At 43.9% G+C, this 26,479-nt stretch overlaps 3 protein-coding genes across 5 annotated transcripts; 2 read left to right on the top strand and 1 right to left on the bottom strand.

Moving 5' to 3' along the window:
* Positions 1-1,265: 1,265 nt before the first annotated feature.
* Positions 1,266-6,806, bottom strand: LOC113031083 (P2R1A-PPP2R2A-interacting phosphatase regulator 1). The gene is made up of 9 exons (XM_026182966.2): positions 5,572-6,806; positions 4,785-4,869; positions 3,618-3,674; positions 3,433-3,479; positions 3,304-3,361; positions 2,993-3,057; positions 2,859-2,914; positions 2,691-2,775; positions 1,266-2,616 (listed from the first exon to the last, which is right to left on the bottom strand). The coding sequence occupies exons 1-9, from the start codon at positions 5,658-5,660 to the stop codon at positions 2,493-2,495; spliced, it is 666 nt and encodes a 221-aa protein (XP_026038751.1). The 5' UTR covers positions 5,661-6,806; the 3' UTR covers positions 1,266-2,492.
* Positions 6,807-8,141: 1,335 nt separating this feature from the next.
* Positions 8,142-17,420, top strand: LOC113030642 (uncharacterized). 2 transcript variants are annotated; one of them, XM_080307661.1, is made up of 8 exons: positions 8,142-9,055; positions 9,975-10,039; positions 10,162-10,357; positions 11,852-11,964; positions 12,736-12,817; positions 13,643-13,753; positions 13,832-13,949; positions 14,687-17,420. In XM_080307661.1, the coding sequence occupies exons 3-8, from the start codon at positions 10,166-10,168 to the stop codon at positions 14,779-14,781; spliced, it is 711 nt and encodes a 236-aa protein (XP_080163787.1). In that variant the 5' UTR covers positions 8,142-9,055; positions 9,975-10,039; positions 10,162-10,165; the 3' UTR covers positions 14,782-17,420. The 2 variants fall into 2 exon arrangements, with proteins under 2 accessions (XP_080163787.1, XP_080163788.1); XM_080307662.1 differs by lacking the exon at positions 9,975-10,039.
* On the top strand, positions 15,352-26,186 carry LOC113030640 (P2Y purinoceptor 3). Of its 2 annotated transcripts, XM_026182263.2 has the most exons (5): positions 15,352-15,490; positions 18,388-18,449; positions 18,961-19,250; positions 22,910-23,495; positions 24,574-26,186. In XM_026182263.2, the coding sequence occupies exons 4-5, from the start codon at positions 23,053-23,055 to the stop codon at positions 25,481-25,483; spliced, it is 1,353 nt and encodes a 450-aa protein (XP_026038048.1). In that variant the 5' UTR covers positions 15,352-15,490; positions 18,388-18,449; positions 18,961-19,250; positions 22,910-23,052; the 3' UTR covers positions 25,484-26,186. The 2 variants fall into 2 exon arrangements, with proteins under 2 accessions (XP_026038048.1, XP_026038051.1); XM_026182266.2 differs by lacking the exon at positions 18,961-19,250.
* Positions 26,187-26,479: the final 293 nt, after the last annotated feature.

Below are 26,479 nucleotides of genomic sequence, written 5' to 3'. Positions count from 1 at the left end.
GTGGGCACCTTCAGGCCCCGAGGGCCGGTGTCCTGCAGGTTTCAGATCTCACACCTGAATCACATGATCAGTTCGTTACCAGGCCTCTGGAGAACTGCAGGAGCTAATTTAGTCATTTAAATCAGCTGTGCTGCTTCAAGGACACATCTAAAACCTGCAGGGACAGGGGCCCTCGAGGCCTGGAGGTGCCCACCCCTGTTTTAGACATTTTAGCAGGTGAAGACTTTGGTGTGGGCCTGCTCACGAACCCCGAGCCGCCATGTGAGAGCGTCTGGAACAGGACAGACTCAGAGTCGTGACAATAAAGCAAGAACAGAAAAAGCAGCAGAACTGGACAGCATCCTTCCACGAGGTTATGTCATCAGTCTCTGAATGAAAGGACGATAAAATGGTCAAACTGTGCAAAGTGGTGACGGCAAAATATAATCTGCCTCTAAAAAAACTACAAAGCTTTTGTGTCTGCGTCGCCGATGGCGACCAACGCTCAGCGGGTCTTTCTCTTTAACTGGGAATAAAGACACTTCATCAAAGAGCTTATAGAGACTATTTACAAACATGTCTCACTGAACCTCAGGCCTGACCTTTGACCCGACCGCTGCTCCTCCCAAATGAAGACATGTTCAGGCACGATGAGTGATCGTAGGAAACTGTACAGCACTGTGCAAACGCTGGAAGCAGAACTGCAGCTCGTCCACATAAAGCATCGCCTCCGACCTCTGACCTCAGATTTGTGCTCACATCATCACAGGAACATCATTATATCCAGACCGGTGAACTGGTGCTTCCAGCAGGAATACCATATCACCTTTATTTATTGCTGTAATATTCTTACAGCACAAACCTGCTCACTGACATGCGGCGTGAACTTTGAACCATGCACCACATGGATAATACTTCACGGTAACACCACACGGCACATACATCCAAAACCACATCAAGTCAACTGATGTTGGTAACTGTTGCTTTGGTGTCAGTGAGCTTTCATGTAACTAAATGCTGCTAACGCTGAAGAACTGACCGGCCCCTCTCTTTATGGGGGCCTGTACCTGCACAGTCTAGCTTCCCCCGTCAAACGGCCTCAGGAAGCACTCAACACTCTAAACTCTCTGTAGGTCAGGTGTGGCTGATAAATCAGAGCAGACTCAAGCAAACTAACTTTAGTGGGTTGAGTCAAAGGAGCTTGCAAAGAAAAGCGTCTGGACTTCTTTAAGTTGCTTTAAGTTGCTTGAAAAGCAACTTAAAGCAACTTAAAGAAGTCCAGATGCTTTTCTTTGCAAGCTCCTTTGACTACGATGACCTGGATGACTGAGAACCTTCACAGACATTTAGTGGGTTGAACGAGTTCAATCATAAATGTATATCAGAGGAGGAAGAGCACGGCTTCTTTCTGCAGGCCGAAGGAAGGTCAGCGCACACCAGCTGCTCAAAGTATTCACATATAGATACACTATTAACAAGAAACCACCTCTTTCCTCTTACTGGAGACCGGCTTAAAAACGGCCTCCAACTGAGATCTGACAAAACCAGAAGGATCCAGTCTCACCCATAACTGGAAGTTTTCATTAAAACACAAAAAGCCTTCGAAGGCTGAAGTGTTGTTCAGAGGCAGAGCTTCAGCCCACCTTCATGTGGTTTTGGGATCGGGAATGATCCTTGATTCGATGAAGGGCTGTGAGTCCAGATGATCATGAACACTCATGAATTCCTCTAAATAAACCTCATCATTTCTATGTCTTCCTTACAGAAAGATTTCTGAGATTTTACAAAAGCAACTTCAGGAAACAAAAGTTGTGCTGAAGTTTCCAAGTTTGATTCCGATCCCGTCGATTGAAGAGGAAATCAAATGTTCCTGAAGTGCCTCCGAAGACCGTCCGGACAGCGGTCTGCGTTTAAGTCCTGAATACAACTCAGGACCTCATTTGAACTATCTCAATAATAAACTACAGAGAAACAGGAAGTTGAACATGAACAGCATCAGCTGATTGGTCCGTTTGGACAGGAGCCTCCAGGTTTCATCCTTCCACGAGCCGAGATCCGTCTTCAACGCGTTTTTAAAGAAAGGAAGCAAAAGAATGGGACATCCTCTGGCTTTTCCTTTTTCTTCTTCAGTCCTAATTTCTGCTCCATGTTCACGTAAGGATTACCCACAAACCCCTTCACTCCAAGCTGCGCTTGTTCAACCCGATTACACAACCAGCGTGTCTTCAGTCCTACAAAGTTTCCCGAGTTTACTTCATGATGTCACGATGACACTGATGTCGAGTCCTCTCGGCACTGTTTGATGGCAGTGGGGTGGAGCCACAAAGTGACATGATTGTGGAGATGAATCTTCAATCAGCCAATGGGGACAGCTGGAAATCTACAGAGGCGGGGCTTACAGGGACACTGGTGGATGACTGGAACAGATCTACGATGTGATGAAGGTTGAAGTTCCTCCAGCTGCTGACGGGCGGTCTGTGCCCACTGTGACGGGTCGGGAGGTGAGCTGGTCTTTAGTGTCCAGGGTGCTGGTGGGAGGTGAAGGGAGTGAAGGCGGGTGGGGGCGAGAGAGACAGGGGGTGGGACTGAGGAATGGACCCTCCCACAGGAGGAGAGTCTGCCGCTGACTGTGAGACGCTGAGAAGAGAGGAGGAAGATCAGGTTTCACGTTTTAGGTTTTGAACACAATGCATCTCTCAGGTCATCCTCACCTAACTGTGTAGCTGCTGTGGTGGGTGGGGTCTGTCACCCCAGCAACAAAGAGCTTCTTTGGGGGTCCATCTGACTCCACCCCCCCTGAGGGATGAGTTTTCACAGATTTACACACTTTTGTTTCAAGACTGCAGAATAAGAATGATCCACAGTAAAATGTTGGTTACCTTTCCTCTTCAGCGGAGTCAACGCCGGCCACCTCACCGTGGTGCTGACCGCAGGTCTGCGGGGCAATCGACACATTCGTCAGCACAGTGGCGCAATGACTACACAATAAATCAGGCTTAGGCGTTAGACAAACCTGAACCTCCTGGTAGGACTCGGGGACGAGTTGGGCGTGACGCCGCTGTCGTGTGACGGAAACCACTGAAGAAAAAAAAGCTCCAGTTTAAATGAACTTCATTCACTGTTTGATCGGGTTTAGTTTCAGGGCTCCAAGTCAGGAGATTCAAACTACATTCGAAACTAAAGCTCTTTCTTATTGGTCTAAAAACTACAATACCCATGAGGCTCAGCAGGTTAGAAAAGAATAAAGCATCCTGACAGGAAGTGCAGTTGTAAACCATCAAAATAAGAGTGAGGCAGCATGAAAGCTGAAGTGGAGAAGCTCACCACTGATGTGTGGTTGTGCCACTGGCTGCCTGGAGGAACTGGGACCAGACTGGAAGGACTGGAAGAGAGACAGAGGGTTACCGACTGCTTGTTTAAACCTCAAAGATAGAAGTAGAGTTTCTGGATTACCCGAGTCTCTGCAGAGTCCCTCTGAGCGTCATCTCCGTGTTCTCCTCCTGAGGTGAAGCAAACACAGACACTGAAGCACTGCTCTTTGATTTAAAAATAGCTTAAACATGTTGTAGACGATGCTGAGCAAAAAGAGAAAGAAAGTGGCGTGCTGGCGGGAAGCAGAGCAGGAAGTCTGTCCTCACCTGCCTCTTGTGGTCGAGTCTGTATCCGGTCAGAGAGAAAGGAGACAGAGGGACGAGCTGAAAGAGGAAAAATGTGTAAAACAGGAGCTCAAAGAGGCTAAAACGGATAAAAAGTGGACTGAAAGGTTTACGTGAAGCTGAAATGAAGAGAGCATCATTTAAAGGACAAGCTTCAGACTGTGCAGGTCAGAGGTCACGAGCTGTGAGTTTGTAAGCTGTGCTGCCATCTTTGTTTGAAGGCTGGAACTGTGCTTTTCCATCAGGCTGAGTCGAGAGAGAAGGTCATTTGATTTGATTCTATCATCACTGATCGTTTTGTAATCGATTGTCTGACCCTTTTTATTCTATGTTACATCCTGGTGTATTTCTGGCCCTGCTGTCTGAACTTAAGTTAAAAAGGTGCAACATGAATAAACGTTTTATTATTAGATCTGAAAACTGTCTCGAGATTTTTTCCAACTCTGAGTGATCTCCACAGTTTATCCTTTAACTTCAGAACAGATGCAGTCAAAGTGCTCATCACAGTTTAGTCTGACTTTTATCACTGTTTGTAGTCCTGCTGAGTTCTTCAAGGATCCAAGCAGGAAGTCCTGACTGGATATTTGCTGCTGATCTTTGTGGTGAAGACAAAAGTACAAAAACAAAGTTACAGAGAAGTCGGAGGAGAACGTGGTGTTTGGCCCAGCGTCTATGATGATCGTCAGATTAGAGACTAGCTCTGCTCTGTGTTTCAACGGCAGATTAAAAGGTCAAATGTGGTGCTTATCTTATAATTTCTCCTCAGTACTTGAACATTTTGAGTTAAAAGTATGTTGAACAGTAAAACATGAGTGCAGTTGGCTCCTTGTTTCCTTCTGCAAGCGTACGAGCAGTCATAAACATCGGCATGGGGTGCAGTTAGGGGAGCTGTGATTGGTTGATGAGACCTTCCAGTTTCAGCCCTCGATAAAAACTTTAATATCCAGATCAGAGGGTTTTTCTCAAAGCTGGTGCAGCTGTCACATCTGGTTCCTGTGCAGCTCTCTGTCTCTTCTGGTTTAAGTTTCGGTCGACCTCTACAGCTCAAAGGAAACACCTGACGCTTCAGATCAGGTGTGCTTAAACACTGTGTTATCTCACTGCTTATGAACATTTTTCGGTAAATAAAGTTTTTGCAGCACTACTGACCTGCGAGGGACAGCTGGGGTTGATGGAGATGCTGCTGCGTCTGTACCGAGCCGAGGACACGGGACTGAAGACCGTCATCCCGTCACTGAGAGAGAGCAATAACGTGATAAATAAGATAATCAATAACCTCTCGTGTAATTTTCACAGAGCCGAGGTTTGGATATTTAAATATATAAATAACTATTTATTGGCATCAGTATCTTAAACAATTATGAACAATTATGTTAAAATTTTGTTCTCGTATGTTCAGGGTTCAAACTGATTCTTGCTGCCCTCATGGTACGTGTCATTTTTAAAATCTGTTTAATGATTTTCAAAGTACAAAAATCAAAAAGGATGCCAGGAGTGTTTTTTATTTTTATCCAAGTAGCCACAGAATTTTTTAATTTCTCATATTTACATTTTTTAGATTTGCAAATTATTTCATGTGTAAATAAACTGTAGTTTAAACTAATTATTATATGGACTATAGTGGCTGCTACTTTCAAGCTAAGACATTAGTATTCACAGCAGGAGATTAACAAACATAAAAACAGTAATAAGTTGGCCATGTTTACAATCTTTCTGTATAGTTCTATTATTATCTAAGTGAAAATAAGCACAAGTAAAATAAACATTTAATTTTATTACATCACACCTGGCATTAAGCCGAATAAAAGACCAGGACTGTTGTATTAAGATGACTTACTTTATCTATTAAAATAATACCTTCGAGCTTTCTGTGATCAATACATTAAAATTTAAGTTCTTTTGGACGGAGTTCAACGTGTGGTGTAGAACCACTAACCTGACACTCGTGATCATGGGGGCGCTGTTCGACCTGCGAAGTGCCCCGCCTCCTGCGCCTGCGCACTGGTCCACTTCCATCCGTTCCATACTTTGGTCCACAGGCCCGACTGCGCCGTCTGCCGGCCTTCAACCGCTTGACGGCGGCTACGGGCTCTACTCGAGCCCGGTGGAAGCCCGACCCGCAGGCCTCGCTAGCAGCAAACCCAGAGCCGCCGAGTCAGCGGGCTGAACAGCGAAGCTCGCCTCTCTTTACCGCATCTCCTTACGAAAACCTTATTATCCGCGTGTGACTGCGGGCCACGGCGACATTTATGACCCACAGCTGGCTTCACTTGCTGCGCCGCTAACGTTATTTTTTACGACTGCGTAAAACCGCGAAAAATACGCAGAAACAGCCGCGATGAAGTTCCCTAAATGTGCCCAGCAGAGCCTCCTCCTGGGCCCGGCTTTGTGGGGAAACTTTTAATCCGCACAGCTGATGCGACTTTTAGGATTAGCTGCGGAGCTAACAGCAAAAACCTCCAGAGATCAGAAAACCGCTAAGCACCCGCGCCACACTGTCCTAGGCGGGACGGTCCGCCTGTCCCCGGGAAGAGGCGGTCACGCCGGCCCCGAACCCACCGAGCACTCCTGCGGAGGAGTCGCGAAAACTCCGAAAATTAACAGTTTGAAAGATTTTTACAACATAGTCCTTCAACCAAATACAGGCAGTTCGCCAACTGTGGAAACAGCGCCGCCGGCCGGCCACAGGGGGAACTGCAGCCTGCCATGCAAATACATAAAAAGTTCTGTCCTGTTTCTTCCTCCAAAACTCAGAGATTATCATACATGACAAGCGTTTCCACACTTTAACATAAGATCCACCGATATTTAATACACTAAAAAATCTAAATGCCTTTAATTTAGTGAAGAATTGGTCATTTTCTTATTGTCCAATGGTTAATCCAGCTCACACCGATTTATCATTATTATCATTTTTAATTATTCTAATCTACAGAACAACGCGTGACATCATAGCATGTAGCTGTAGTTTATATCAGTGTTTGTCACACTGGGTGTTGAAATTGAAGTTGAGTTCTGTGTGAAATTATCTCTTAAAAGATTTATGACTGTAATGTTAACAGTGATGACTTTAAATTTTATAGTGGTAAAATGAAGCATTGGTATTGGTTTTGATCAGTGATTTAGTTTTCCTTTACTGTCTGGTTCTGATTTTAAAATAAAACAATTTTAAGATAACTCTTTATTGTCGTTTCAGTCATATTTAGTACAATAGTACAATGACATTGGAAAATTGTCCCACGCCAGAAATAAACACAACGCAGTAAAATTTAAAGTGGATAAAAGTGCAAAAAAGTATGACATAATAAATTCTAGAATGGATGTTTGTTGCACATTATTGCCCCCCAAAAGTCCAGGGAGGCAGTCATGCCAGCTGTTAGCACTGATTAGGGCTATTGCTAGGGCTGGGTATCGATTTCTATAACTGATTCAATTCAGATTCAGTGAGAAATATTATAATTCTGGTCATTTATCCGTACAGTCTATATTTTTATATCCATGTATAAACACAAAGCTGGCACTTGTGAGACTTCGGAGGAGTGAGCATCACAGCAGATGTCTTTGTGTCAAAGTAACTGAGGTAACACAGAAAGATGAAAAACAGAAGAAAACCATGAATCAACATCTGAACATTACCTGATGCTGCTGAAGATGAAGCAGAGCAAAGTTACAGAGGTTTGATTAGAGACACAGCTAAGCAATCATTTGTAAAAGTTTACATTTCTTTGTTATTGAACAGCAGAAATGAGGCTTTTTTGTCAGTGGTCAATGAAAAAAAACACGACGGTAGACTGGGGTGTAACAATCAAGCGAATACCGCAGAAAATAGAGTTTTTTGATGTAACCTGGTCTCTGAGTACACTGAGACAGCTGCACAGGTCCTTCAGGATGTCCAATGATTGATGTTAATGACCCTCTGAAGTGCCTTTTTGTCTGCCGTGGTGCAGCCAGACAACCACACTTTGAATGTGAAGCTAAAGTAAGCTACGTTTATTTGCTTAATAAATTTAAAAATTTGTTTCTTAAAAAAATTAAAAATGAATTTAAAAAATGGTGTAACTGTTTAAACAAAGCACGTTTGTCTTTTTATTAATTATCATTAGTTCTGTTTTTCCTGAGTTTACTTTAACAGATAGATGGAAAAGAAATGAGGGACATTCATTTATTCATTTTATACCATCTGTAATCTGGTCTCTAAACTTTCAGGAAGCAGTCATACATCCAGGGTGGCGTCTTCAAACAGTTAAACTCAGTTAAAGTCATAAAAACTGAGTGTTTAGTATTTTATGTTTAAATGCTCATCAGCTCAGACAGGAAGTTCTCATGACTGAGCTCAGTAACACGGAGCGTCAGGACGGAGCTTCGATGGCAGGAATGTTGTGGTGTTTCCTCTGTTGTTGTGAATTCTTCATCTGCGCTGAGTCGTCATCTCCAAAATATGGTGAAACTGGACACCGGCAACCGTAACCCCTTCACTGCCGCTGTGCAGATGTTTCCCACGAGGAGAGAATCAGCTGGACCTGAACCTGGACCAGAGTCGCACCTGGACCGAGTCCAACACAGACATGAAGTTATTAAAAGATTCCAATATTTTACTGAAAAGCACCCAGAGTGTGTTTCAGCGAATCTCCGTTCAACTCTGATCCACATCCAGCAACAAAGATCATTTCAACATCCCAAACCTTCAGGTTCACATCGAGGCAACCACGGCAACATCCTCAGTTGGCCAACCTCTGCATGCAGCAACTTCTGCCCCAAAACCAAATATCTAAGCACAACATACACGACTACAGCAACACCTGTAACCAGCCTCAGCAACCACAGTGAGAATGCCTGCATATGCAACTCACAGCAACACCACCAACTAGTACAATTTGCAACTAAGATGGCAAATATTCCAAAAATAAAAGCAACTAAAGCAAAACAAGCTTATGTAATTGGTGCAACTAAGTAGCCATAGTAACAGTAGCTGCAACCTTAAGCACACAAGGCAACCATTGACACAACAGTGTACAATTAAACACAGCAACTTCTGCAGCCAAGCTAATCGCAGCAGCAACAAGATGGGGCAACTCCTGCAACTAAAGCAACCACACCGCGCTCCTGACTGCACCTAACAGTCCCCACGCACGCACCCGCACACCGGAGTACTCCAAGTACCGTCCCGTTACCGTTAGCGCTCGTGCCGTCGGTCACTTTAACGATCAGACGAGAGGTTAAATCTGGGAGAGCGGAAGGGGAGGTGGAGGAGGTGCTCCTTCCTCAGACGGAGTTAAAATAGTTTCAGGAAACTTTGAGCTGCTTTACTCGAGGTTCCCGAAAAAACTGTGAAGCTTCGCGGGAGGCGCACACGGAGACCCGGGGGGCCGCACACGGACGGCGACATGCCGGGGAGAACCGGAGCCGCCTGGATGTGACTGGTAGGTGGGGTGTCCCCGCTGCTCCTAAACAACATGCGGCCAGAGCAGCGCGACAGCAGCGGGACACTGCGGAGCCACAGCCGCCGGGAGGGCTCAGAGAGCAGCAGTCACAACTCTGATCATTCACCTCTATCCGCAACCACATCGGCAGATCATTTACAACCAATAAATCTTCCGTAAACATATTTAAACGTTACCAGATTGTTGAAACTATTCCTTAATTATTGATCTCTATTGATTGTATTTGGCATGTGTGCAGCTTTACATGATTATTGCTGGGTTATTAATGATATTAATAACTTTAGCTCACACCACTGCTCAGTCCCAGCTCCAGATGTTTATCCTGGGTTTCTACAGTAGCTTAACATGAGTTAAAGTTCAAAATAAGCCCTCTTTATCTTAAACTGGACCTTCAGTTCATCAAACGTACAGAATAGCATTGATGTTAATACTGTATCGATAAATATCTTTGTGTTTTGACTGTATATTGTATTAACAGCCTGTGAAACCTTTAAACAGCAGAAGCTGAGCCAAAGGGCTTCACTGACAGGACCATTCAAATTCCAGCTCTAAAAAATCCCAGTTTCAAACTACTACTACTTCAAACTACTACTTTTGTTGTGGAAAGTTAAATTCGCTGTGATTTAGTGATCATTAAAATATGTCCAGAATTATCAAATATGTTATGACACACTGAGAGGTTGCCACATTATTAGTATTGGTATCGGCAATACTGGCCCAATATTTGCTTAATATCAAATAGATACAAAAATATGCACCGGTGGCACAGCATTTTAGCCCCTCCCTCTTTAAGCCACTTCCATATTATTGGCTGCCACTCATAAACAGAATGCAAATGGGTGGGGCTTTGCTGCCTGAGATAACCATATAAGGTATTTCTCTGTGTGACTTCTTACAGATCCAGGAGTAGAAAAAACTGCAACATGTTAATGAGTGTTGTGGATAAATCGTCTCAGACATTCTGTAGGTTTGAGTTTCCACCTTGGTCTTCAGAGTTTTTAAATGAAAACAACGCTGTTTGTTGCTTTCTGTGTTTACACATGTTATTGTTTACTTTTTGTTGATCTTGCTTTGGTTCATTCAAGGAGGATGGAGGGAGAGAAAGAGGCGTCTGAGGAGAAGGAGGAGGAAGAGGAGGGGGAGGAGAAGGAGCTTCATCAGGATCACCCCATGGAGGCATCTTCTCTGGACCAGGACCTTCCCATCATGCACTGGGAGGAACTGAGCCAGCGGATAGCTGAGCTGGAGAAACAGGAGCAGGAGCGGAGGGAAAGGTCAAAGGTCAGCTATAGATAATGTTCAGAGTTTGAGGCTCTGTTTCTCAGTCAGTGGGAAAGACTACATTTCCCATGATGCACTTCGCTGGACAAAGAAGGAAAAATCAAGCACCAAAACCTGCAGTTCATCTAATGTCCACGAGAGATTCCAGCAGTTAGTTCGAATTTTAAAGTAAAAACAAAAACAAGCAAAAACAAGGCGGTTTTTGGTGCATCGCCTTCTTAGCGACCACCTAGCAGCAGCCAGCCACCTTCAGCAGCCACTGGGCAACAGGTTGGGCAGCACACACAATCCGTAGCCAGCTGTGGTTTCCATAGTTTCAGGCTGTAACCTGGAACTAAGCGTTAGAGCCTGAGAGCAGAATCTGCAGGAATACGAGCAGAATTAAACCAGCAGAGCTGAGCGCAGGAAACTGCCCATCTGTAAACATTGCCGGTTGAAAGAGAAGCTTCACTTCAAATTTTTAGTTTGCTGCTGTTCAGTTGCATTGTGGGAAATGTAGTGTCCAGCATGGTTTGCCCCCCCTCTGCTCTTTACTTCAGGTCTCTGAGGAGCTTGTTCCTGATAGTCTTTGCCGTTTCCCCTGTTTTTTAATTCGATCCTGAACAGGATGAGATCGTGTTTGTTGTGTCTGAAGAGCCGCTGCCGTAATCCACACCGAGCTAAAACAAGGAGGAGGAGGTGGTTCAACGACCTGGTGTCACAGCTGCATGTTTATACGTTCTCTGGTGACACGACGATCACTCAGAACTTCCCAACATCAGTTTCCTGTTTGCTCTGGGCGACAGCCTCTTATCTGTGCTGCTTTTTGGGCTAATACCCATCACACTTTAGTTTTTACTACATTTCCTGTGATTGGTGAGAATCTGCTGCTGCTGGAGTACTTTTTTCTTTCACCCTTGCTTTGCTGCACAGAAAAATCTGAAACCAGTCTGAGTGGTTTGTTGTCAACATAAACTGTATATAAAAGATGGATGTGACCACTGTGGCGTCACTCACTAAGTTTTGAAAGGCCAACGTTAGTTCATGGTTGGTTTTTAAAGCCAGTAGGAACCATATTTGTAGTTTCATAACAATTTAACATTATTTCACACCTGCAGTTAAACACAGCAACGTCTTCTAATAAACCAACCCCTGCAACCAGCAACACAAAATAGTCTCAGCTTCAGCAACTAAACCAACTGCTGCAACTAGAGCAACAGTGCTACACTAAGTTTTTGTGCAACTGAACCAACAAAACCAGTGCAAAGCCAGCAATGCCTGCAACTAAATGTCAACTTCTGTAACTAAACCAAAATACTGAAACTAAGGCAACCAAACACAGCAACCAATAAGACTAAACCTTCCGGTCCAAGTCCTGGATGCACCTTTAGAGCATCTAGTGGTCATCGGGGGAACTGCAACTTTTGATGCTTCATTTTTCAGTCCTGGATGTTGATGGTTAGTCGTCAGGTGATCGGTGGAGAATTATCCTCAGGTTATGTTGTCTTCCTGCAGAGAGGGGCGGGGCTGAGGACGGAGGGAAATCCAGATGGAGTGTGGAGCAACGTCTGGGGGGAAGAGGAGGAGGAAGACTTCAGGAGGTGTCGAGTGGCAGTTGTTACGTCACGGTAATGAAGCGTCGTGGATAATCTCTGTTTTTTGTTGAGTTCGTGTTTGTTGGTTTGAATCTGTCAAAGTGTTGCCCAGTGATGACGGTGACCTCGCAGGCCAGCTTGCTCCTACACCGGTGCTCCATCATGCAGGATGGAGGAAGCAACACTTGCTGGTTAGCGAGGTCCCACCGTGAAGCCTCCAGATGCATTTTCATCATCTTTGCAAGAAATGAGCGATGTTTTTGTTTCCAGCATCAAATCGATGCATACGGTCGGATAATTCTTCCAAACTCTGATAATCCGATGACTCAGCAGAACGTTTTCAAATCACGGTAAATTCCAGCTAAAGTTACCGTCCGGTAACGTGTGGCGTCGCATAAATGATTGTGGTGAGGCAGATGCTGGCGTCAGCCCGTTGCAGGGATATGGTCTTCCTCACAAAGAGGTGAGAAGTTAGTAGCCAGCTCGACTGTAATGGCTACGGGCTGTACTCACTCTGGGGGTCTCTCTTCCTACCACGATAGTAGAATGACACCCCCTAGTGGTGCTGTGCTGTAATAACAGTTGTTACAGACTGACTGCAACATGTTGGCAGTCTGAAGTTATAAGTTTGGTCACCTGGCAACCACTGAGTTTCCGTAGTCACGGGGAGGTTGCCGTCCTGTTTTTATTCGAGCGTGGCCGTGCCGTTACCGTCTGTGGATTCGGCCATGAGTTGCAGCTAGCTGATGACCGTTTCTTCCCCTCTCATTTGTGAAGAAAATAAAGCATTTTATTTGTTTACAGATTTCACAACCACAGAAACCTGCAGCTGTGCTTCATCAACAACAGCGACAGTGAAGAGGAGGAGGAGGGGGCCAATAAAAAGGTGCTTCCTGCTCTGCTTGCTGCAGCAAGTTTCAGGACACAGATCAGGGACAGATTTTACTGCAAATGCAACAAACTGATTCAGAATCTAAGCTTCAGAAGTTTCATGTAGTGAAAGGAGAGTTTGTCTGTTCGTGAAACCTTCCAGTGTTGCTGTTTGTAATCACTGAACATTTTAAGCTTTTGGGATCTGTGAACCTCTAGCAGAGTGGCAGCAAAGCTGGGTGTGGACACAGCTTTTCTCAAAGGATATTTAGACACTGCTAAACATTTGAGAGCAGCAGCCGAGCCAGTGTTACTGCCAGAGATCTGCAGGAGAGTCCAGCCAGAGCAGGAGAACATCAGTTCATCACCAGGCAACAATAAAAATAAAGAACAGCTCGATCACGCGGAAAAATGGGGTCAACCCTTAGAGTTTTCGGAGTCCATTGTACAGAGAGATCAAATTTTAAAAAGAAGCTGAAACACTGATTGGAAGTCACTGAGGGTTAAACGATTAGTTCTCTGGGCTCCATGTGGGAATCCTTTCCTTTGTCTCTGAGTCATTATCAGGCACTAACTCGTGTTCTCACTCGTCACTGTCTGAACACATCGCTGCACAAGGAGTGTAACTCTAACTGTTATTAAAGCTACTTTTTGTGATTATCTGCTGCAGAACGTAACGGCAGCTGTCACCAGCAGGGGGCAGCGTTTCTCCAGCGAGTCTTGTTGCTGTTTTTCTGAACCCAGGCTCGCCTTTACCTCACCACTTCCTAATGCTCAGGTTAAAACACAGTCACAAACAGGTGCTATCCACAGTCTGACCTCTGACCTCTGACCCTGTCAGGTCACAAAGGGAACAGGGCACAATGGTTGCCATGCCGCTGGGTTGAAACAGGAAGTGGCCACGGCTCTGAGGACGTTGAGAGACAAGTTGCTGGCCGAACAGAAGGAGGAGGTGAGTCCGAGCCCGAGCCCGACCAGCAGATCGATGACCTGAAGCTCATCTGTGTGTGTGTGTGTGTGTTTGCTGCAGCGGCTGGCTGGCAGCAGCTGCGTGGCCCAGCGGAAACATCTGGAGCGCTGGGAGCTGCAGGAACGCTCGCTGCAGCAGCTCGGCAGCTTGAGGGCGTCGCTGGAACGAGACGTTCACGGTACGCAGAGCTTTAACGGAAACACAACGGTGCTGCTCACAGCCTCACATCTGGGTTTCATTTAGAGTCAATCTTTATTTCACAACTTTGTCTCTGTTAGGTTTACGTCCAACAGATTTGTTCTTGAAAATAAAGAAACAAATTTATATATTTGTGTTAATTATATATTTGTCAGTGCGCCCCAGGGTGGCTGTGGCTACAATGTAGCTGCCATCACCAGTGTGTGAATGGGTGGATGACTGGATGTAGTTTAAAAGCGCTTTGGGGTCCTTAGGGACTAGTAAAGCGCTTTACAAATACATTTACCATTTGCAGGAAAAGCCAGGCTGGTTTTCTAAGTAATGACATTCCTCATTAGCCTCATAGTGAATCTTTTACTCTGTCGTGAAGACTTTAAAACTTTGAATAGAAAAGATGTGAAGCTAATCGCAGCTGTCAGTAATCTTTCCACAGCCATGAGACTTTACTTCCTGTAGAGCCTGTAGACTGAAGGCTGTTTTGTGCTGCAGTGAAGGAAACAGGTGCGTTTCATTTATGACACAAATATCAGAGCTGTTCTGTGAAAAGTGGAGCGTTTGATCACAGTTGTCTGGTTTTAATAATCAGACCTGATTGATCTCTCAGCCTCACCTTGTTGTGGCCTCTATCTGACTCTACCGGGCTCAGAAATTTGTTCCACTTTGTTCTGGGGACAAACGCCTCGTGTTAGCCCACACTCTGCTTTGCTTGTTTTCCAGCTCTGAGCTCCGAGCTGGTGGCCCACCTCCTGGTACGAGACCAGCTGAGGACGAAGCAGGACGCCATGCTGCTGGACGTCCAGGACCTGACCTAACGCCAGAACGGCACGGCGGACACCTCGCACAGTCTCTGCCCAGTGCTCCTTCTTTCAGCCTCTCTGGGACCAGGCTGACTGCTCGGGCGTGTCAGCCCCTCAGCTGTTTACTGCGTCAGCGACAACCTGCCGGTTCATCTAAACTGACCAATCAGCACCATCCAGAGAAACGACGATGACATGATCCTGGAGGACTCACGTCGGTATTCACAGAAAGGAATAACGTTCATAACAGAGCTCAGATGTTGGAGGGTTTTTTGGTGAAGTCAGATTCATTCATCGGGACGGCCAATCAGCTGCTGGCTTGTGACAGTTTAAACCGAAGTCTCGGTCGTTGTTCTGACTCCTGACAATCGGGCTTGTTATGTTTCTGTTGTTAGAGCAGCTCGTTCATCTCACAGCAGCTCCGTATGTGATGCCCCGAGTTCATCCTCAGCCTCAAACAATCCTTGGAGCTCATGTTCCTTTAAGGCCCGCCTCTCTATAAGCACACTCTCTTCTGATTGGTCATCTATTAAGTCCCTTGTACGGAAACCTCAGATAATCTTCTTCATGTTTTTCAGCAGGTGACATGTTCATGCAGCATTTTCTCAGCATGTTTCCAGGATCACTAAATCGTTCTGCTCCAAAACTGCATGACAGGGGTCTTCATCTGCACCACAGATTTACAGGCTCGGCCTCTGAAAATGAAACTGACATTTTGGGAAAGGTTAGTATATTTTGCTGTGACGTTTGGAGAAAGCTGGAGCTTTTCAAATCTTTTTTGATACCTGTGCTCCTCTAAATGCTCATTTTAAGCCACCGTGGTAGCACGGTGTTATTATCCTCACTCTGTCCTACAAGAGGATTTTTGTGGAGACTTTATGTTCCTCAGAGGATCCATTGTCTTCGTCAAACAGCCTGTAACCGTGTTTTTGCCTTGAGACACAGGTCTTAAAGCTACAGGATGAAATTTGGGAGACATAATCATGGTCAGCAGACCAAAAACAATGACTTTGATAAACCCACGAGTCAAACGTTTGTGGTGAGCGACCCCCTGGAAACCTGCGGTTGCTATCAGTACATGTATATTCCCACCAAGTGGTGATTGGTTGCTGGTTATCACTGGGTGAAAATGGGTTGCAAAGGGAGCGCTGCACCCAAAAACCTCCCTGTGATTGATTTGGTTGCCACGTTTGTGTTGAAGACAACATGTCTGCAAACATTCACACTGAGCCAAGCGGTCGGGAAAGGCAAACAGGAAACTCCTTCAAAGTAAAAGTTGTACCTTACTACTGAAAACAACACATTTCAAAAGGTGCAACTTTTACTGTGGAGGTTTCAGGTTTGTGTTGCACTTTCCTGTTTGCTTTACCACTCGGCTTGTTGGTCGAGTGTTTACAGGAAGAGAAGTCACATCACAGCTGGGAGCGACAGCCTGCCAAACCAACCACAAAGAGGCTTGTCGGTGTCTTCCTCTGAGCTCATCTACCAACCTCCAGCAACCTCACAGTTGGTTAAAACACATTTTTCTGTAGCACCTGGTGGTTGGTAGGTGGTTGCCAACCGGTCTCTAGACCTGTCCAACTTTGGACCTTAGACAACGAATGTTACTCAGTTCATTTAGAAGATGCATTTTGGTAAAACGGTGTTACTTTACACCGTGCTGAAAGCTCAGTGACTCATCGGTTCAAACATCCTCATCGAAGTCAAATTGGTCAACTTTCTGACTCCTAACATTACGTTCAGATTTGGGAGTTTGGTGATCAAATTTCATCTAAAAAAATCCCATTTTCACATATTTTCGCTGTGTTCTCTGAGTTGCGGCGAGACTAATTAGACATAATCAACAAAAGGGATCTAACTTATCTTATTTAAGTTTTATTGTGTTACTTACTGAACCACTTTTACCTGTTACTATAAAAAGGGAACAGCACACAGATATAAGCACGTGGAATTAAAGAGCTTACATGATATCTTGATTATTGGACATTATACTTAGTTTTTGTTTTGTTTTTTAATTAAAGGGGAATTTCACCCAAACTTGATGTCATCATCACATTAAAGCAGAAAATAAATAACTGAAACAACTTCAGACTAACAAAGTTGCGTTTCTGTCACAGTGGTGAAATTCCTCTTTAACTGATGCTAAACTCTTCAGGTACCGTCTGTGATCGCGCTATCGTTGTTTACTTTAAATGTAAGGGAAGAATCCACTGAATATAACCAACTATGTGCCATGATTGCTGCCTTACTTTCATTTTCTTCTTAAAACTAAATGTTTTGCATCTCATCCATCATGTGCTTTAAATAACTCCCTGAATCTGTTTTCATGAGCACAGTAGTCATTGAAACAGTAGTCGAGGATATTTAGCATTGTGCTCTCGTGCCTGTGATAAGAAGCTGAATGTTATTTACATTGAAAGCGATGTACTGTAATGAGAAATGTGCTTTAAAGTATATAAAGTCACACTGAAATGTGCTGTTTTGAGGTTGTGGAAGGTTATGACACTGATACAAGGCTGTTAATCATTTCACCGTGACTTTAAGAATATTTGGAGAAGTATTTTAAAATGTAAATAAAATTAACTACAAATATATTTGTATATGTAAACATTAATTCTGAAATATATTTTTAAAAGCAAAACTTAATGATGTCATATTACTGTGCTTTGCTGTAGTTCTTCATATATGTGCATTTCTATGCAGATGATACCCAGGTTTATCTGCAAAGACACAAAAATCACTTCTTTTATTAATTTTAATGCCTTCGAGCAGGAGTGGGGACCTCCAGGCCTCGAGGGCCGGTGTCCTGCAGGTTTTAGATCTCACCCTGGCTCAACACACCTGAATCACATGATTAGTTCATTACCAGCCATTGAAATCGGCTGCGATGGATCAAGGACACATCCTGGAGTTCCACCCCTGTTTTAGACACATAAACACCTGCAGGATAAATTAGGTGTTTTATCTTCAGGCTATTGTATGCAGCCCTAAACATCTTGGTTCTTATCACTTCTATTATTCATAGAGTTTATAGTTAGGTTGGATCAGGTAATGTAAAAAAAATAATCAGAAAAATCATTATTATGATTATTATTTTTGTTCTGGGATTTGCAGGTCATAATAATCCTGGCTCCACTTCTTCCCAAAAAATGAATCAAAGACTTGGTGGTTATGGGAGCAGACAGCTTGTATTGTCAGATCCTGGATCAGTGCATCGGTTGTTTGATGTGGAGCTGCTGTTTCGAGCTCCAGCCCACACTTCTTCAGTCTGAGATGACTATATTAGAAGTATTTCCTTACTATGACATCACAGAGATCTGGGAGAAGAAAAAACTGAGATAAACTGTCATACACTGAGCTCGGTGTTAGAAACTTTGGCCGTGTTTAACAGGAGGAGGGGATGTGACAAGAATGAGGAGACCGCGGCTGTTTGAACACTGATCCCGCTGCCGTGTTTGATCACACTCAACACAGCTGATAGTGTTTGGTCTGCCCCTCAGCTCTCTGTTTATTTAGTATTTACTGTATGAATCAGAGCTGATGGTGGTGATGATGGAGAGAAGAGAGCGGACGGGTTGGAGGAGGAGGGGCTGATCCATTCATTTTTCTCTCTAATTAAAGCCTCAGATAACTGGAGGCAGAGCGAGGAGCTGAAAGCTTCAGGATCTCCTCCGGATGAGAAGGTGAGTGATCCTGTTTCCACACGAGAAGCTTTTTAAAGTCCACTCTGATCAAATTATTTTTAATTCCTTTGAACGTGTAGACTCTGAGGATTTATGAACATAAACCTTTGACTTTCTGGCTGCTTGTAGAAGACGAGGAGCTCATTAGTTGAAATGTGTGACTGATTTTATCTCGGGTCGTGTGGAGGACAGTTCATCACAATTACAGGAGAGTTGGCGTCGAGCTAATTTGTATATCCAGCATCCAAATACTTCATTCAATCAGCAATAAAAAGTAAAGACATTAAAACATCCTAATAAATTCAACAAATATTGGGTGGCATCAACATTTAAACTTGAGACATTAAAATATTTTATGTCTACTCTGAATTATTCAAACCTCGGCTGCTCGTGTAAAATCATTGGCGCTGTGAGCACCTCCTCCTCCTCTTCCTCCTCGCCCGCTGCAGTCCCTGTATTGGGTTTCATTCCTGCAGCTGTGGCTGAATGAACGCTGATCAATTATTTACAGAGAAGCTGAAGGTCAGGAGAGAGACCCAGAGAGACCCTTTGGGCCCGAAACAGAAACTTCTTAACCACAAGTCTACCAAGAAAAGCCGGAGGTGGAAGCTCAAAGGACGACAGGCTCTGATCCACTGATGCTCGGAAGATGAAGTACTAGAAACAGAATCAATTTCAGGCCAGACTCGCTTCAAATCTTTCAAACGCACCCTTAAATTTCTGTGGACCAGGAATGTCTTCATGGAAATCAGGCACCAGCTGACAGCTGCTGTCAGCTTCTGTCAGTTAATACCATCACAGGTGAGTCCACAAACATACAGACTGGATTTAATCCTCTGCTTGCCTCCAGATGAGATGGTGTGTTTGCTCACTTAGTAATGAATGATTGCTATAACTGATCATAATGAGAGTGATAAATTATAAAGCAACTTACATTTCCTTCTTTTAATTATAAAGAAGAATAAAAAAAACAATATAACCCCAACAAACGTTGTGTAAATAACAAACAAATGCAATGATTTGCAAAGCTGGTAAACCCATATTTTACTCACAACAGAACAAAGAAAACATAAAAAGTTTAAACTGAGACTGTTTCATGAAAGATGTAATGGCAGCAACACATCTGTAAAAAGTTGGAACAGACTCGTGTTTCCACTGTGCATCAGTCTGTAAACGTTTGAGAGCTAACAGCAGCTGCTGGGCTCACAGAGGAACGCTGTCCTGTTCTGGTTTGATGGAGGTTTCTAGCTGCTCAGCAGTCCTGGCTGCATGCATAGATTGTGCATGCAGCATATGAATGCATAGATTAGTGTGTAATTGTGTATTCTGAAAAAGTAGCCAACATGGAGATTGCTGTTCTATCCGTTCATGCTTTAAAATATGTGGCTAAACACTGCCAGTGTTTAGCAGCTAACAAAGGTCAGTGGAATCTAACAGAGGCTAACAGCAGCTAACAGAGGCTAACAGCAGCTAATGGAGGCTAACAGCAGCTAATGGAGGCTAACAGCAGCACACTGATAAAAAAAAGTTAAGGATGTTCTCTACAATTCACCTTGGTATTATTGTCATTGTACAGAAGGGAGCTTTACTGTCTTTACGGCTCTTATCAGGCTGCTTTCACAACTTTTACAGCCTCTTCCAGGGTAATTAGATTTGGCCATATACTGAGAGGTGAGGTAAACAGCAGACTGACAGCCCACACTTACTACAGACGAACAGCTGTTTGCCCTACTGTGGCCACCAAACCTAAGATTATGCCCTTGAGTTGCCCTTGCCCACAGAGATTTCGCACAAGTCGCATAAGTCAGAGTAATACAAACATTAGATGGTTACCTAGGCAACCAGAGCATGTCCTATGAATGCCCAGCGTGATAGTGTAACCACCCATCAGCAAATCAAATCACTTCCTCTGTGGATGATCCATAATTAAAGGATGAGAGTAGAACTTCATGCAGCAATAACTTCAAGGTAGCCCAGCCCAAAACTTGCCCTGGCTTCTGTGACTCTAATGGGACAATGGTAAAGATCTAAAGGTAACTGAGACCATGAATTCATCAGAGTGGTGTACAGTGGACTCATTTGCTTCTCCTTCTCCTTATAATTATGTCAGCTGGTGTAGCAAAATAAATATCAGATCAATACAGTAAAAATATTTGCATTATACACTCAGACTAATTTTTAAAAGCAGACTGATCACCAAAATCATTTATTTTCTGGGGATCATGAATGCTCTTTTAAATTTCATGATAACCCATCTGATAGGTCCTGTTTGGAATAAAGGGCCAGATTTACTAAGTGAGGCAAAAATAGGAGCACTTGGTTTTACAGATGATTTACAAAAGTTGCTTTTTCTAAACACAGTTAAAGTTGTTTTCAGCATGACATGCCCAATCTGCCAAAACCTGCATGATTTGGTTTGTTAAAAGGAATCAGAAAAGTACATAAGTAAAGGTCACAGACGCTCTCATGTTGACCACAATAATGAAAATAAGGAGAAGCAGCGAAAAGAAAAACTTTCTGCACCTGAACTGGAGGTCCTAGTTGACCGAAACAACATGTTTAATGAAAATCTGAGCGTTCAGTCTGGCTGTCAGAGAGCTATTCTTTTTTAGAAAGGGTGAATGCAGTGCAGCTCCACTGAAGACGTTAAGAAAGGTGGAATGATTGAGGCGACTCACAAGACCAAAAACTGTACAACAAGGTGTCAGCAGAGGAGACGGTTGTAGGTCCTGTGGGTGAAGTACCAAAACAGTCAACACTCATTGGTTCAGATCTGAACAGGTAACAGGAGTTACCTGTTACAGAGTGTTGAGCTCGAAGAGTTTTCTTCTTCTTCGGCCATGTTCTCTCAATAATGCGCACACTTGGTTTGTTGCTTACTTTTCCCTTTTTCTTTATTGACAGCAACACCGGAGGGAAAAACATACATTCATTTTTGCAGTTCGCGCTTCAAAACATCAGGAACAGGAAGTGAAGTCACCTATAATCACCAAAATAAAATCATTTCCAAAATAAGATGACAATCAGAAAACGTCTTTTACAAAATAAGATAAATTAATATATTTACTTATGAGAACACAAATCTAACATGCAGCATCTGGTTTAGCAAAAATCGGTGGCTCAACAAGCCACACGTGAAATACTGTGGACTCACCTGAAGGCCAACCATCTCCGTACTTTCTAACCTGCAGGTTTTTAAAATGTTTGTTATTCTGGAAAATGAAGACTTTGTGAACAGACCCTGGATGCTTTGCTACAGTGTTGTAATAATGTACATAATGTTTACGGATTTGGAGACTATTTGCACATAAACTGAGTGTGTGTGCTTCTTATTACACAACCCACACTCAGTTTCACATGGGACAATTAAAAATACATGTGTTCTGTCAATTACTCCAAAGATGGGAATCCTGCTGAACCGGCTAAAGGGCGTGCCCAGAAAGACACATACTCTGAACTCTTCTCGTCAGTCACATCGAGACCAGGCCATATTTGAGACCAGGCAAATGGAAACAAAGGCAGTCTTTAATCTCTGCAATGCCTCCACACAGCAATAACTGCCATCACATCAAGCTTTTTTCCGGCATTGAATATCCCTGCAAATAGCAATAAAACAGGTGTTGTGAAAGTTAGTAAATCCAACTGTGTGCTTGATTGAAGTATTCTTCTCTCTATAGTTTTGATCTTGACAAAGGAAGTCCCAGAAATCCATATCTAACAGAGTCAGTTGCAAAATTCCCAGAGTTCCCACCTCTAACACAGAATATTGTCAATCTCAGCAAAACCACGTTTGTGCTGGTGCAACACACTAAACATCTTCATATGTTAGCTTGTAATCAAGTCACTTCTATTTTGACCTCACACTTCTTCTTTTATAAGATTTATATTTGATCATTTTAAACAGTTAAAAATTCCGAAACACAAACTTGACCCTAAGATGTGCACTGACACTCTGATCGCTGTTCAGAGGTTAGAGAACAATCTGCACGTGGAACCATTAATAGCTCAACTAATAAACATGGAATATACTCTAAAAATAACACCCTGTGCTTCAGCTGTTTCCTCTCAGAGACTTTGTGTTTTTACACGAAGCCACTATAATGTGCAGTATATAAATTCAAAGTAGAGCTCACAGCGGAGTTTCTACCCTACTGTATACTGACTTTAATCATACATATACATGACTCAGCCATTTGAGCAGCTGTGCACGGGGCGTCTTGACCCGCACTTCTTCAGTTATTGTGACACGGGCTTTAAAAAAACCTGACCCCAACATAGAACAGACCACCAGCCTGCTGTACGAACGGTCTGGAAAGTTTCATTAATGATTGAGGGGCTAATTGAGCGAGACAGAGTCTTCATCAGCATAACGTTGGTGGTACATTCTGAACAACCTTTCCCGAGAATAATGAGGCAATAAGGCTGTGTTTTCTTTGCTCTCTTTCCCTCTCTTGTCACAGAGACATGGATCAGTCAACATTGAGCCGAGACCGAGGATGGATAGATGGCTAGATAGATAGCACCTGAAGAGGAAGGAGCTGAGATGATGCCAGACAAGCCTGAACTAATCCTCTTCTGCCACAAATAGCCTCAGCGGTTCATCATGGGGTTGAGTCAAACCTCAAGCATCACCCCAGACATCAGCTTGCTGGCGGCAGTTGTGGCGAGCAACCATCTCAACACGTCAGGCACCTCGCACACCTCGACACTCCCTCTGCCTTCATGCAGTATCGATGAATCCTACAAATATGTCTTCCTACCCGTCTGCTACTCGCTGACCTTCCTTTTCAGCCTTACCCTCAACTCAGTGGTGCTCCTGCGCTCCTGCTGCCATCATGGACGTCGTTGGAACACTTCCCTGATCTATATGGTGAACTTGGCCACCACTGACCTGATGTACGGCCTGTCTCTGCCCTTCCTGGTGGCAAGCTATGTGCTGAGGGACTGCTGGGTGTTTGGGGACTTCATGTGCCGCCTCGTACGCTTCCTGTTCTACTTCAATCTCTACTGCTCCATCTTCTTCCTTACCTGCATCTCTGTGCACAGGTAGGACAGCCTAGAAACAGTGCAGCAAAATGAAAATGTAAAAGTTTATCTTCCGCATAAATGTTGTCTAAACTTTAACCAAAATACCAGAAAATCTGCACAATAAATACAAAAAAATGAAGGTTTTGTGAATATTTGGATTTAATGTAAGACTTTGTGAGTTTAAGTTTCCTGTCACGACCAACTCTCAGAGTTTACCAAGAGTTGGTTGTGGCAGATTTTCAGTTGGTGCCATTAAAGCTCAAGTTAAAGTCGGCTTGATGGCATCTTGCTGCTTTTTGTTGTTTATCAAATTGTTTTGTAATCGTTGTTATTATGAGACTGGTTTAGTAACTCAGATATCCAGCTCCTCCCCCTTTGTTTCCAGCTCATAACCAGAAGCACACTTTCACCGACACTACAAACAAATAATTACTGCTCATATTATTTCCTGGTAATGTTAATTTTTGATGGATTTCTCATCTTTGCTATTTGAACTTTGACTGGCTAACAGGAAATTAGCAAGCTATCAGATTCTTCTGATCTTTGAGCCCATCGGAAGTTGATCAGATGTTTGCAACAGGTGAGCTGATGGGTTTGACCTCAAAGCTTGTGATCAAAATAAACTGCCGACCTAACCAAAAGCCATTCTGTTAAAGAGCCACATAATTGTTCAGTAGGTTTGAATGGGTAAGCTTCAGCTGATAATTCGACCCCTGATAATCTGAACCTGACATCGTTGTCATCAGTCCATACTAAATAAAGGCTAGTTCTCATTTGCTCCATTAGCTCACTACCTCTAAGGTAGGTGTGGTTTATCTGTTAGTTTGTTAGCGGGATCACCTGATATGTTGCAGTCAGATTTGCATAAAAATACTATTTATGTGAAAGGTTGGCTTATACGTTAGTAATCAGGTGCTGAACTGAGATGAGAAGCTGTTTCCTTTCAGATCAACTCTTCTATGGATTTTTGACTTTCTGAGTTTTCTGTTATTTCTGTTTGATGGCTGAAAACAGTTTACATGAACCTCAGTGTAAATGCTGAATAAGCAGAGGTTAAACTGATGGACTGAACTGACCACTAGTCGTCTCTCCACAGGTATCTGGGGATCTGTCATCCAATGAGGACCATCACACTGGAAAGTAAGCGGGTGGTGAAGGGGATCTGCGCATTAGTTTGGGTGGTGGTCTTCATTCTCACCTGCCCCATCTTCAGGTTCGCCCAGACCGGATACGTTAGGCGCAGAGCTGGTGAGGCTGTTGAGCCTGGAGAAGGGAGCGATTATGGGAACAGAACTGGAGACCAGGTCGGCGAGGAGTACATAAACTGCTGGGATGATGCCATAGATAAGGAGTTTGCAGACTACGTCCCATATGGCATTGTTCTCCACCTTCTAGGTTTCTTTGTGCCCTTTGTCATCATTGCCTGGTGCTACTCCCACGTGGTCCGGACAATATTTCAGACCCTGCGCTCTCCTCCCAGTTCAATAGAGGGTGGCGAGGATGGACCAGTGGGTGACGGGTCTGTGGAAGGAGTTCGAGGGCGCGAGAGAACCTCCGTCTCTATTTCTGGCTCACAGTACTCACACTACATCCGCCGGCGGCGGAAATCCATTAAAACCATTGTCACTATCACACTGCTGTTTGCACTCTGCTTCCTACCCTTCCATGTGACTCGCACGCTCTTCCTGCTCCTGCGGCGGGGACAGCTTGGCGGCTGCAATGCCATGAAGACCGTCTCCATCTGCTACAAGGTCACCAGACCTTTGGCCTCCTGCAACGCATGGCTCAATGCTCTGCTCTACTTCCTCACGGGCGATAAAGGTGGCCCCAGCTGCTGGCCAGCCGAACGCACCATCCATCGAGACCGCCGGAACGGCTCCCTCTGGTGGCCGCTGAAGATCCTCAAAAGAGATGGAGTGGGAGAAGACGATCACGAGGTGGCCGAGAGGGTTGAAAGGGAGGTGCACATAGAGAACGAGTCCAAGTCCTCCAGAGTTATCTTCTAGGATGCCATAGATCCTCAGTGGGTTACAGGCCATGTGGGATTGCTGTTTTTGATTTGAGGATGTCTACAGACTCCTCAATGCACCACACATGGCATCGGTAATTTCTTAAGAAGAAGCATTTCCAACTTGTTAAAGCATACGAAAAAACTGCAGCGATACCTGGCCAGACGTTGTTACCAGTCAGTCTGAACACTGGAATTGTTTGTAAAAATGAAAACAGTGACAAACTGATGGAGGAGATGGTGTCTATTTCAAATATTCTGTAACTGAATTGTAAACAAAGCTGTCAAATTGTTAAGTCCCAACAACAGAAACTCTGATATATTTATTCTTAATTTAGTGATTTGAGCTCCTGATGATTTCATGACCAGCAGCAAAGTGAGCTTGGTTCCTCCCCACTGTTGCCAAGTGATGATCTGATTGTTGAGGTCCTTTCTTTAAAATAGTAGGCTATTTACCTTATTACCAGTATGGATGATTCTGAAATGATTAGCTACCTGCATTAATCTGTTTTTATTTATTGTATTTATTTCTTTGACTCGCAGGCAGCCGCTCTCGAGCCCTGTAGTGGCTTTCACAAAGCAGAAACATTTCACTTCACACAGGAGGGAGGGACAATTTTTTGCTTTTAACGAATAAATCAAGAATTTCAACAATTCACAGCTGTATCGTCAAAGCTTGAAGGGAGGGCGGCTCGCGCCTTTCTCCTTCCGCCTTCCTTCGACAGTCCAAACACATGTATGCCTGGCTGTCTCATTGTGCTACACCTGCCCAGGTGCATGTCACCTTTGACAGCTGGGATAGGGTTGTGACCACAGCGGCGCTGCTTTGGATAAGTAGAAAAAAACAGATGGATGGGTTTGCAATGTTGAAAATACATATGAATCCTTTTTTATGTACTTTAATCTCTCAGAAAAAAGGCAGAGAAGAAAAATATTTGTACATGAATCCAGTGAAGGCCAAATTTGATTAAAGCTGCATGTTAAATATCTGTGA

Source organism: Astatotilapia calliptera, chromosome 10 (genome assembly GCF_964374335.1).
Source record: "Astatotilapia calliptera chromosome 10, fAstCal68.1, whole genome shotgun sequence".
Classification (NCBI taxonomy): Eukaryota; Metazoa; Chordata; class Actinopteri; order Cichliformes; family Cichlidae; genus Astatotilapia; species Astatotilapia calliptera.
The sequence above is the reverse complement of the archived record's forward strand: the minus strand, read 5'-3'. Positions and strand labels throughout refer to the sequence as shown.

What these genes read in the sequence shown, in the direction of transcription:
- LOC113031083 (XM_026182966.2), bottom strand. Translation starts at nt 5,660, where the DNA reads ATGGAACGGATGGAAGTGGACCAGTGCGCAGGCGCAGGAGGCGGGGCA. An exon ending in ACCCCAGCTGTCCCTCGCAG is followed by an intron (nt 3,675 to 4,784) that starts GTCAGTAGTGCT and finishes TTCCTCTTTCAG; the next exon opens with CTCGTCCCTCTGTCTCCTTT. An exon ending in GACTCCGCTGAAGAGGAAAG is followed by an intron (nt 2,776 to 2,858) that starts GTAACCAACATT and finishes CTCATCCCTCAG; the next exon opens with GGGGGGTGGAGTCAGATGGA.
- LOC113030642 (XM_080307662.1), top strand. Translation starts at nt 10,166, where the DNA reads ATGGAGGGAGAGAAAGAGGCGTCTGAGGAGAAGGAGGAGGAAGAGGAG. An exon ending in AGCGGAGGGAAAGGTCAAAG is followed by an intron (nt 10,358 to 11,851) that starts GTCAGCTATAGA and finishes GTCTTCCTGCAG; the next exon opens with AGAGGGGCGGGGCTGAGGAC. An exon ending in GCTGGAACGAGACGTTCACG is followed by an intron (nt 13,950 to 14,686) that starts GTACGCAGAGCT and finishes CTTGTTTTCCAG; the next exon opens with CTCTGAGCTCCGAGCTGGTG.
- LOC113030640 (XM_026182266.2), top strand. Translation starts at nt 23,053, where the DNA reads ATGGGGTTGAGTCAAACCTCAAGCATCACCCCAGACATCAGCTTGCTG. An exon ending in ACCTGCATCTCTGTGCACAG is followed by an intron (nt 23,496 to 24,573) that starts GTAGGACAGCCT and finishes GTCTCTCCACAG; the next exon opens with GTATCTGGGGATCTGTCATC.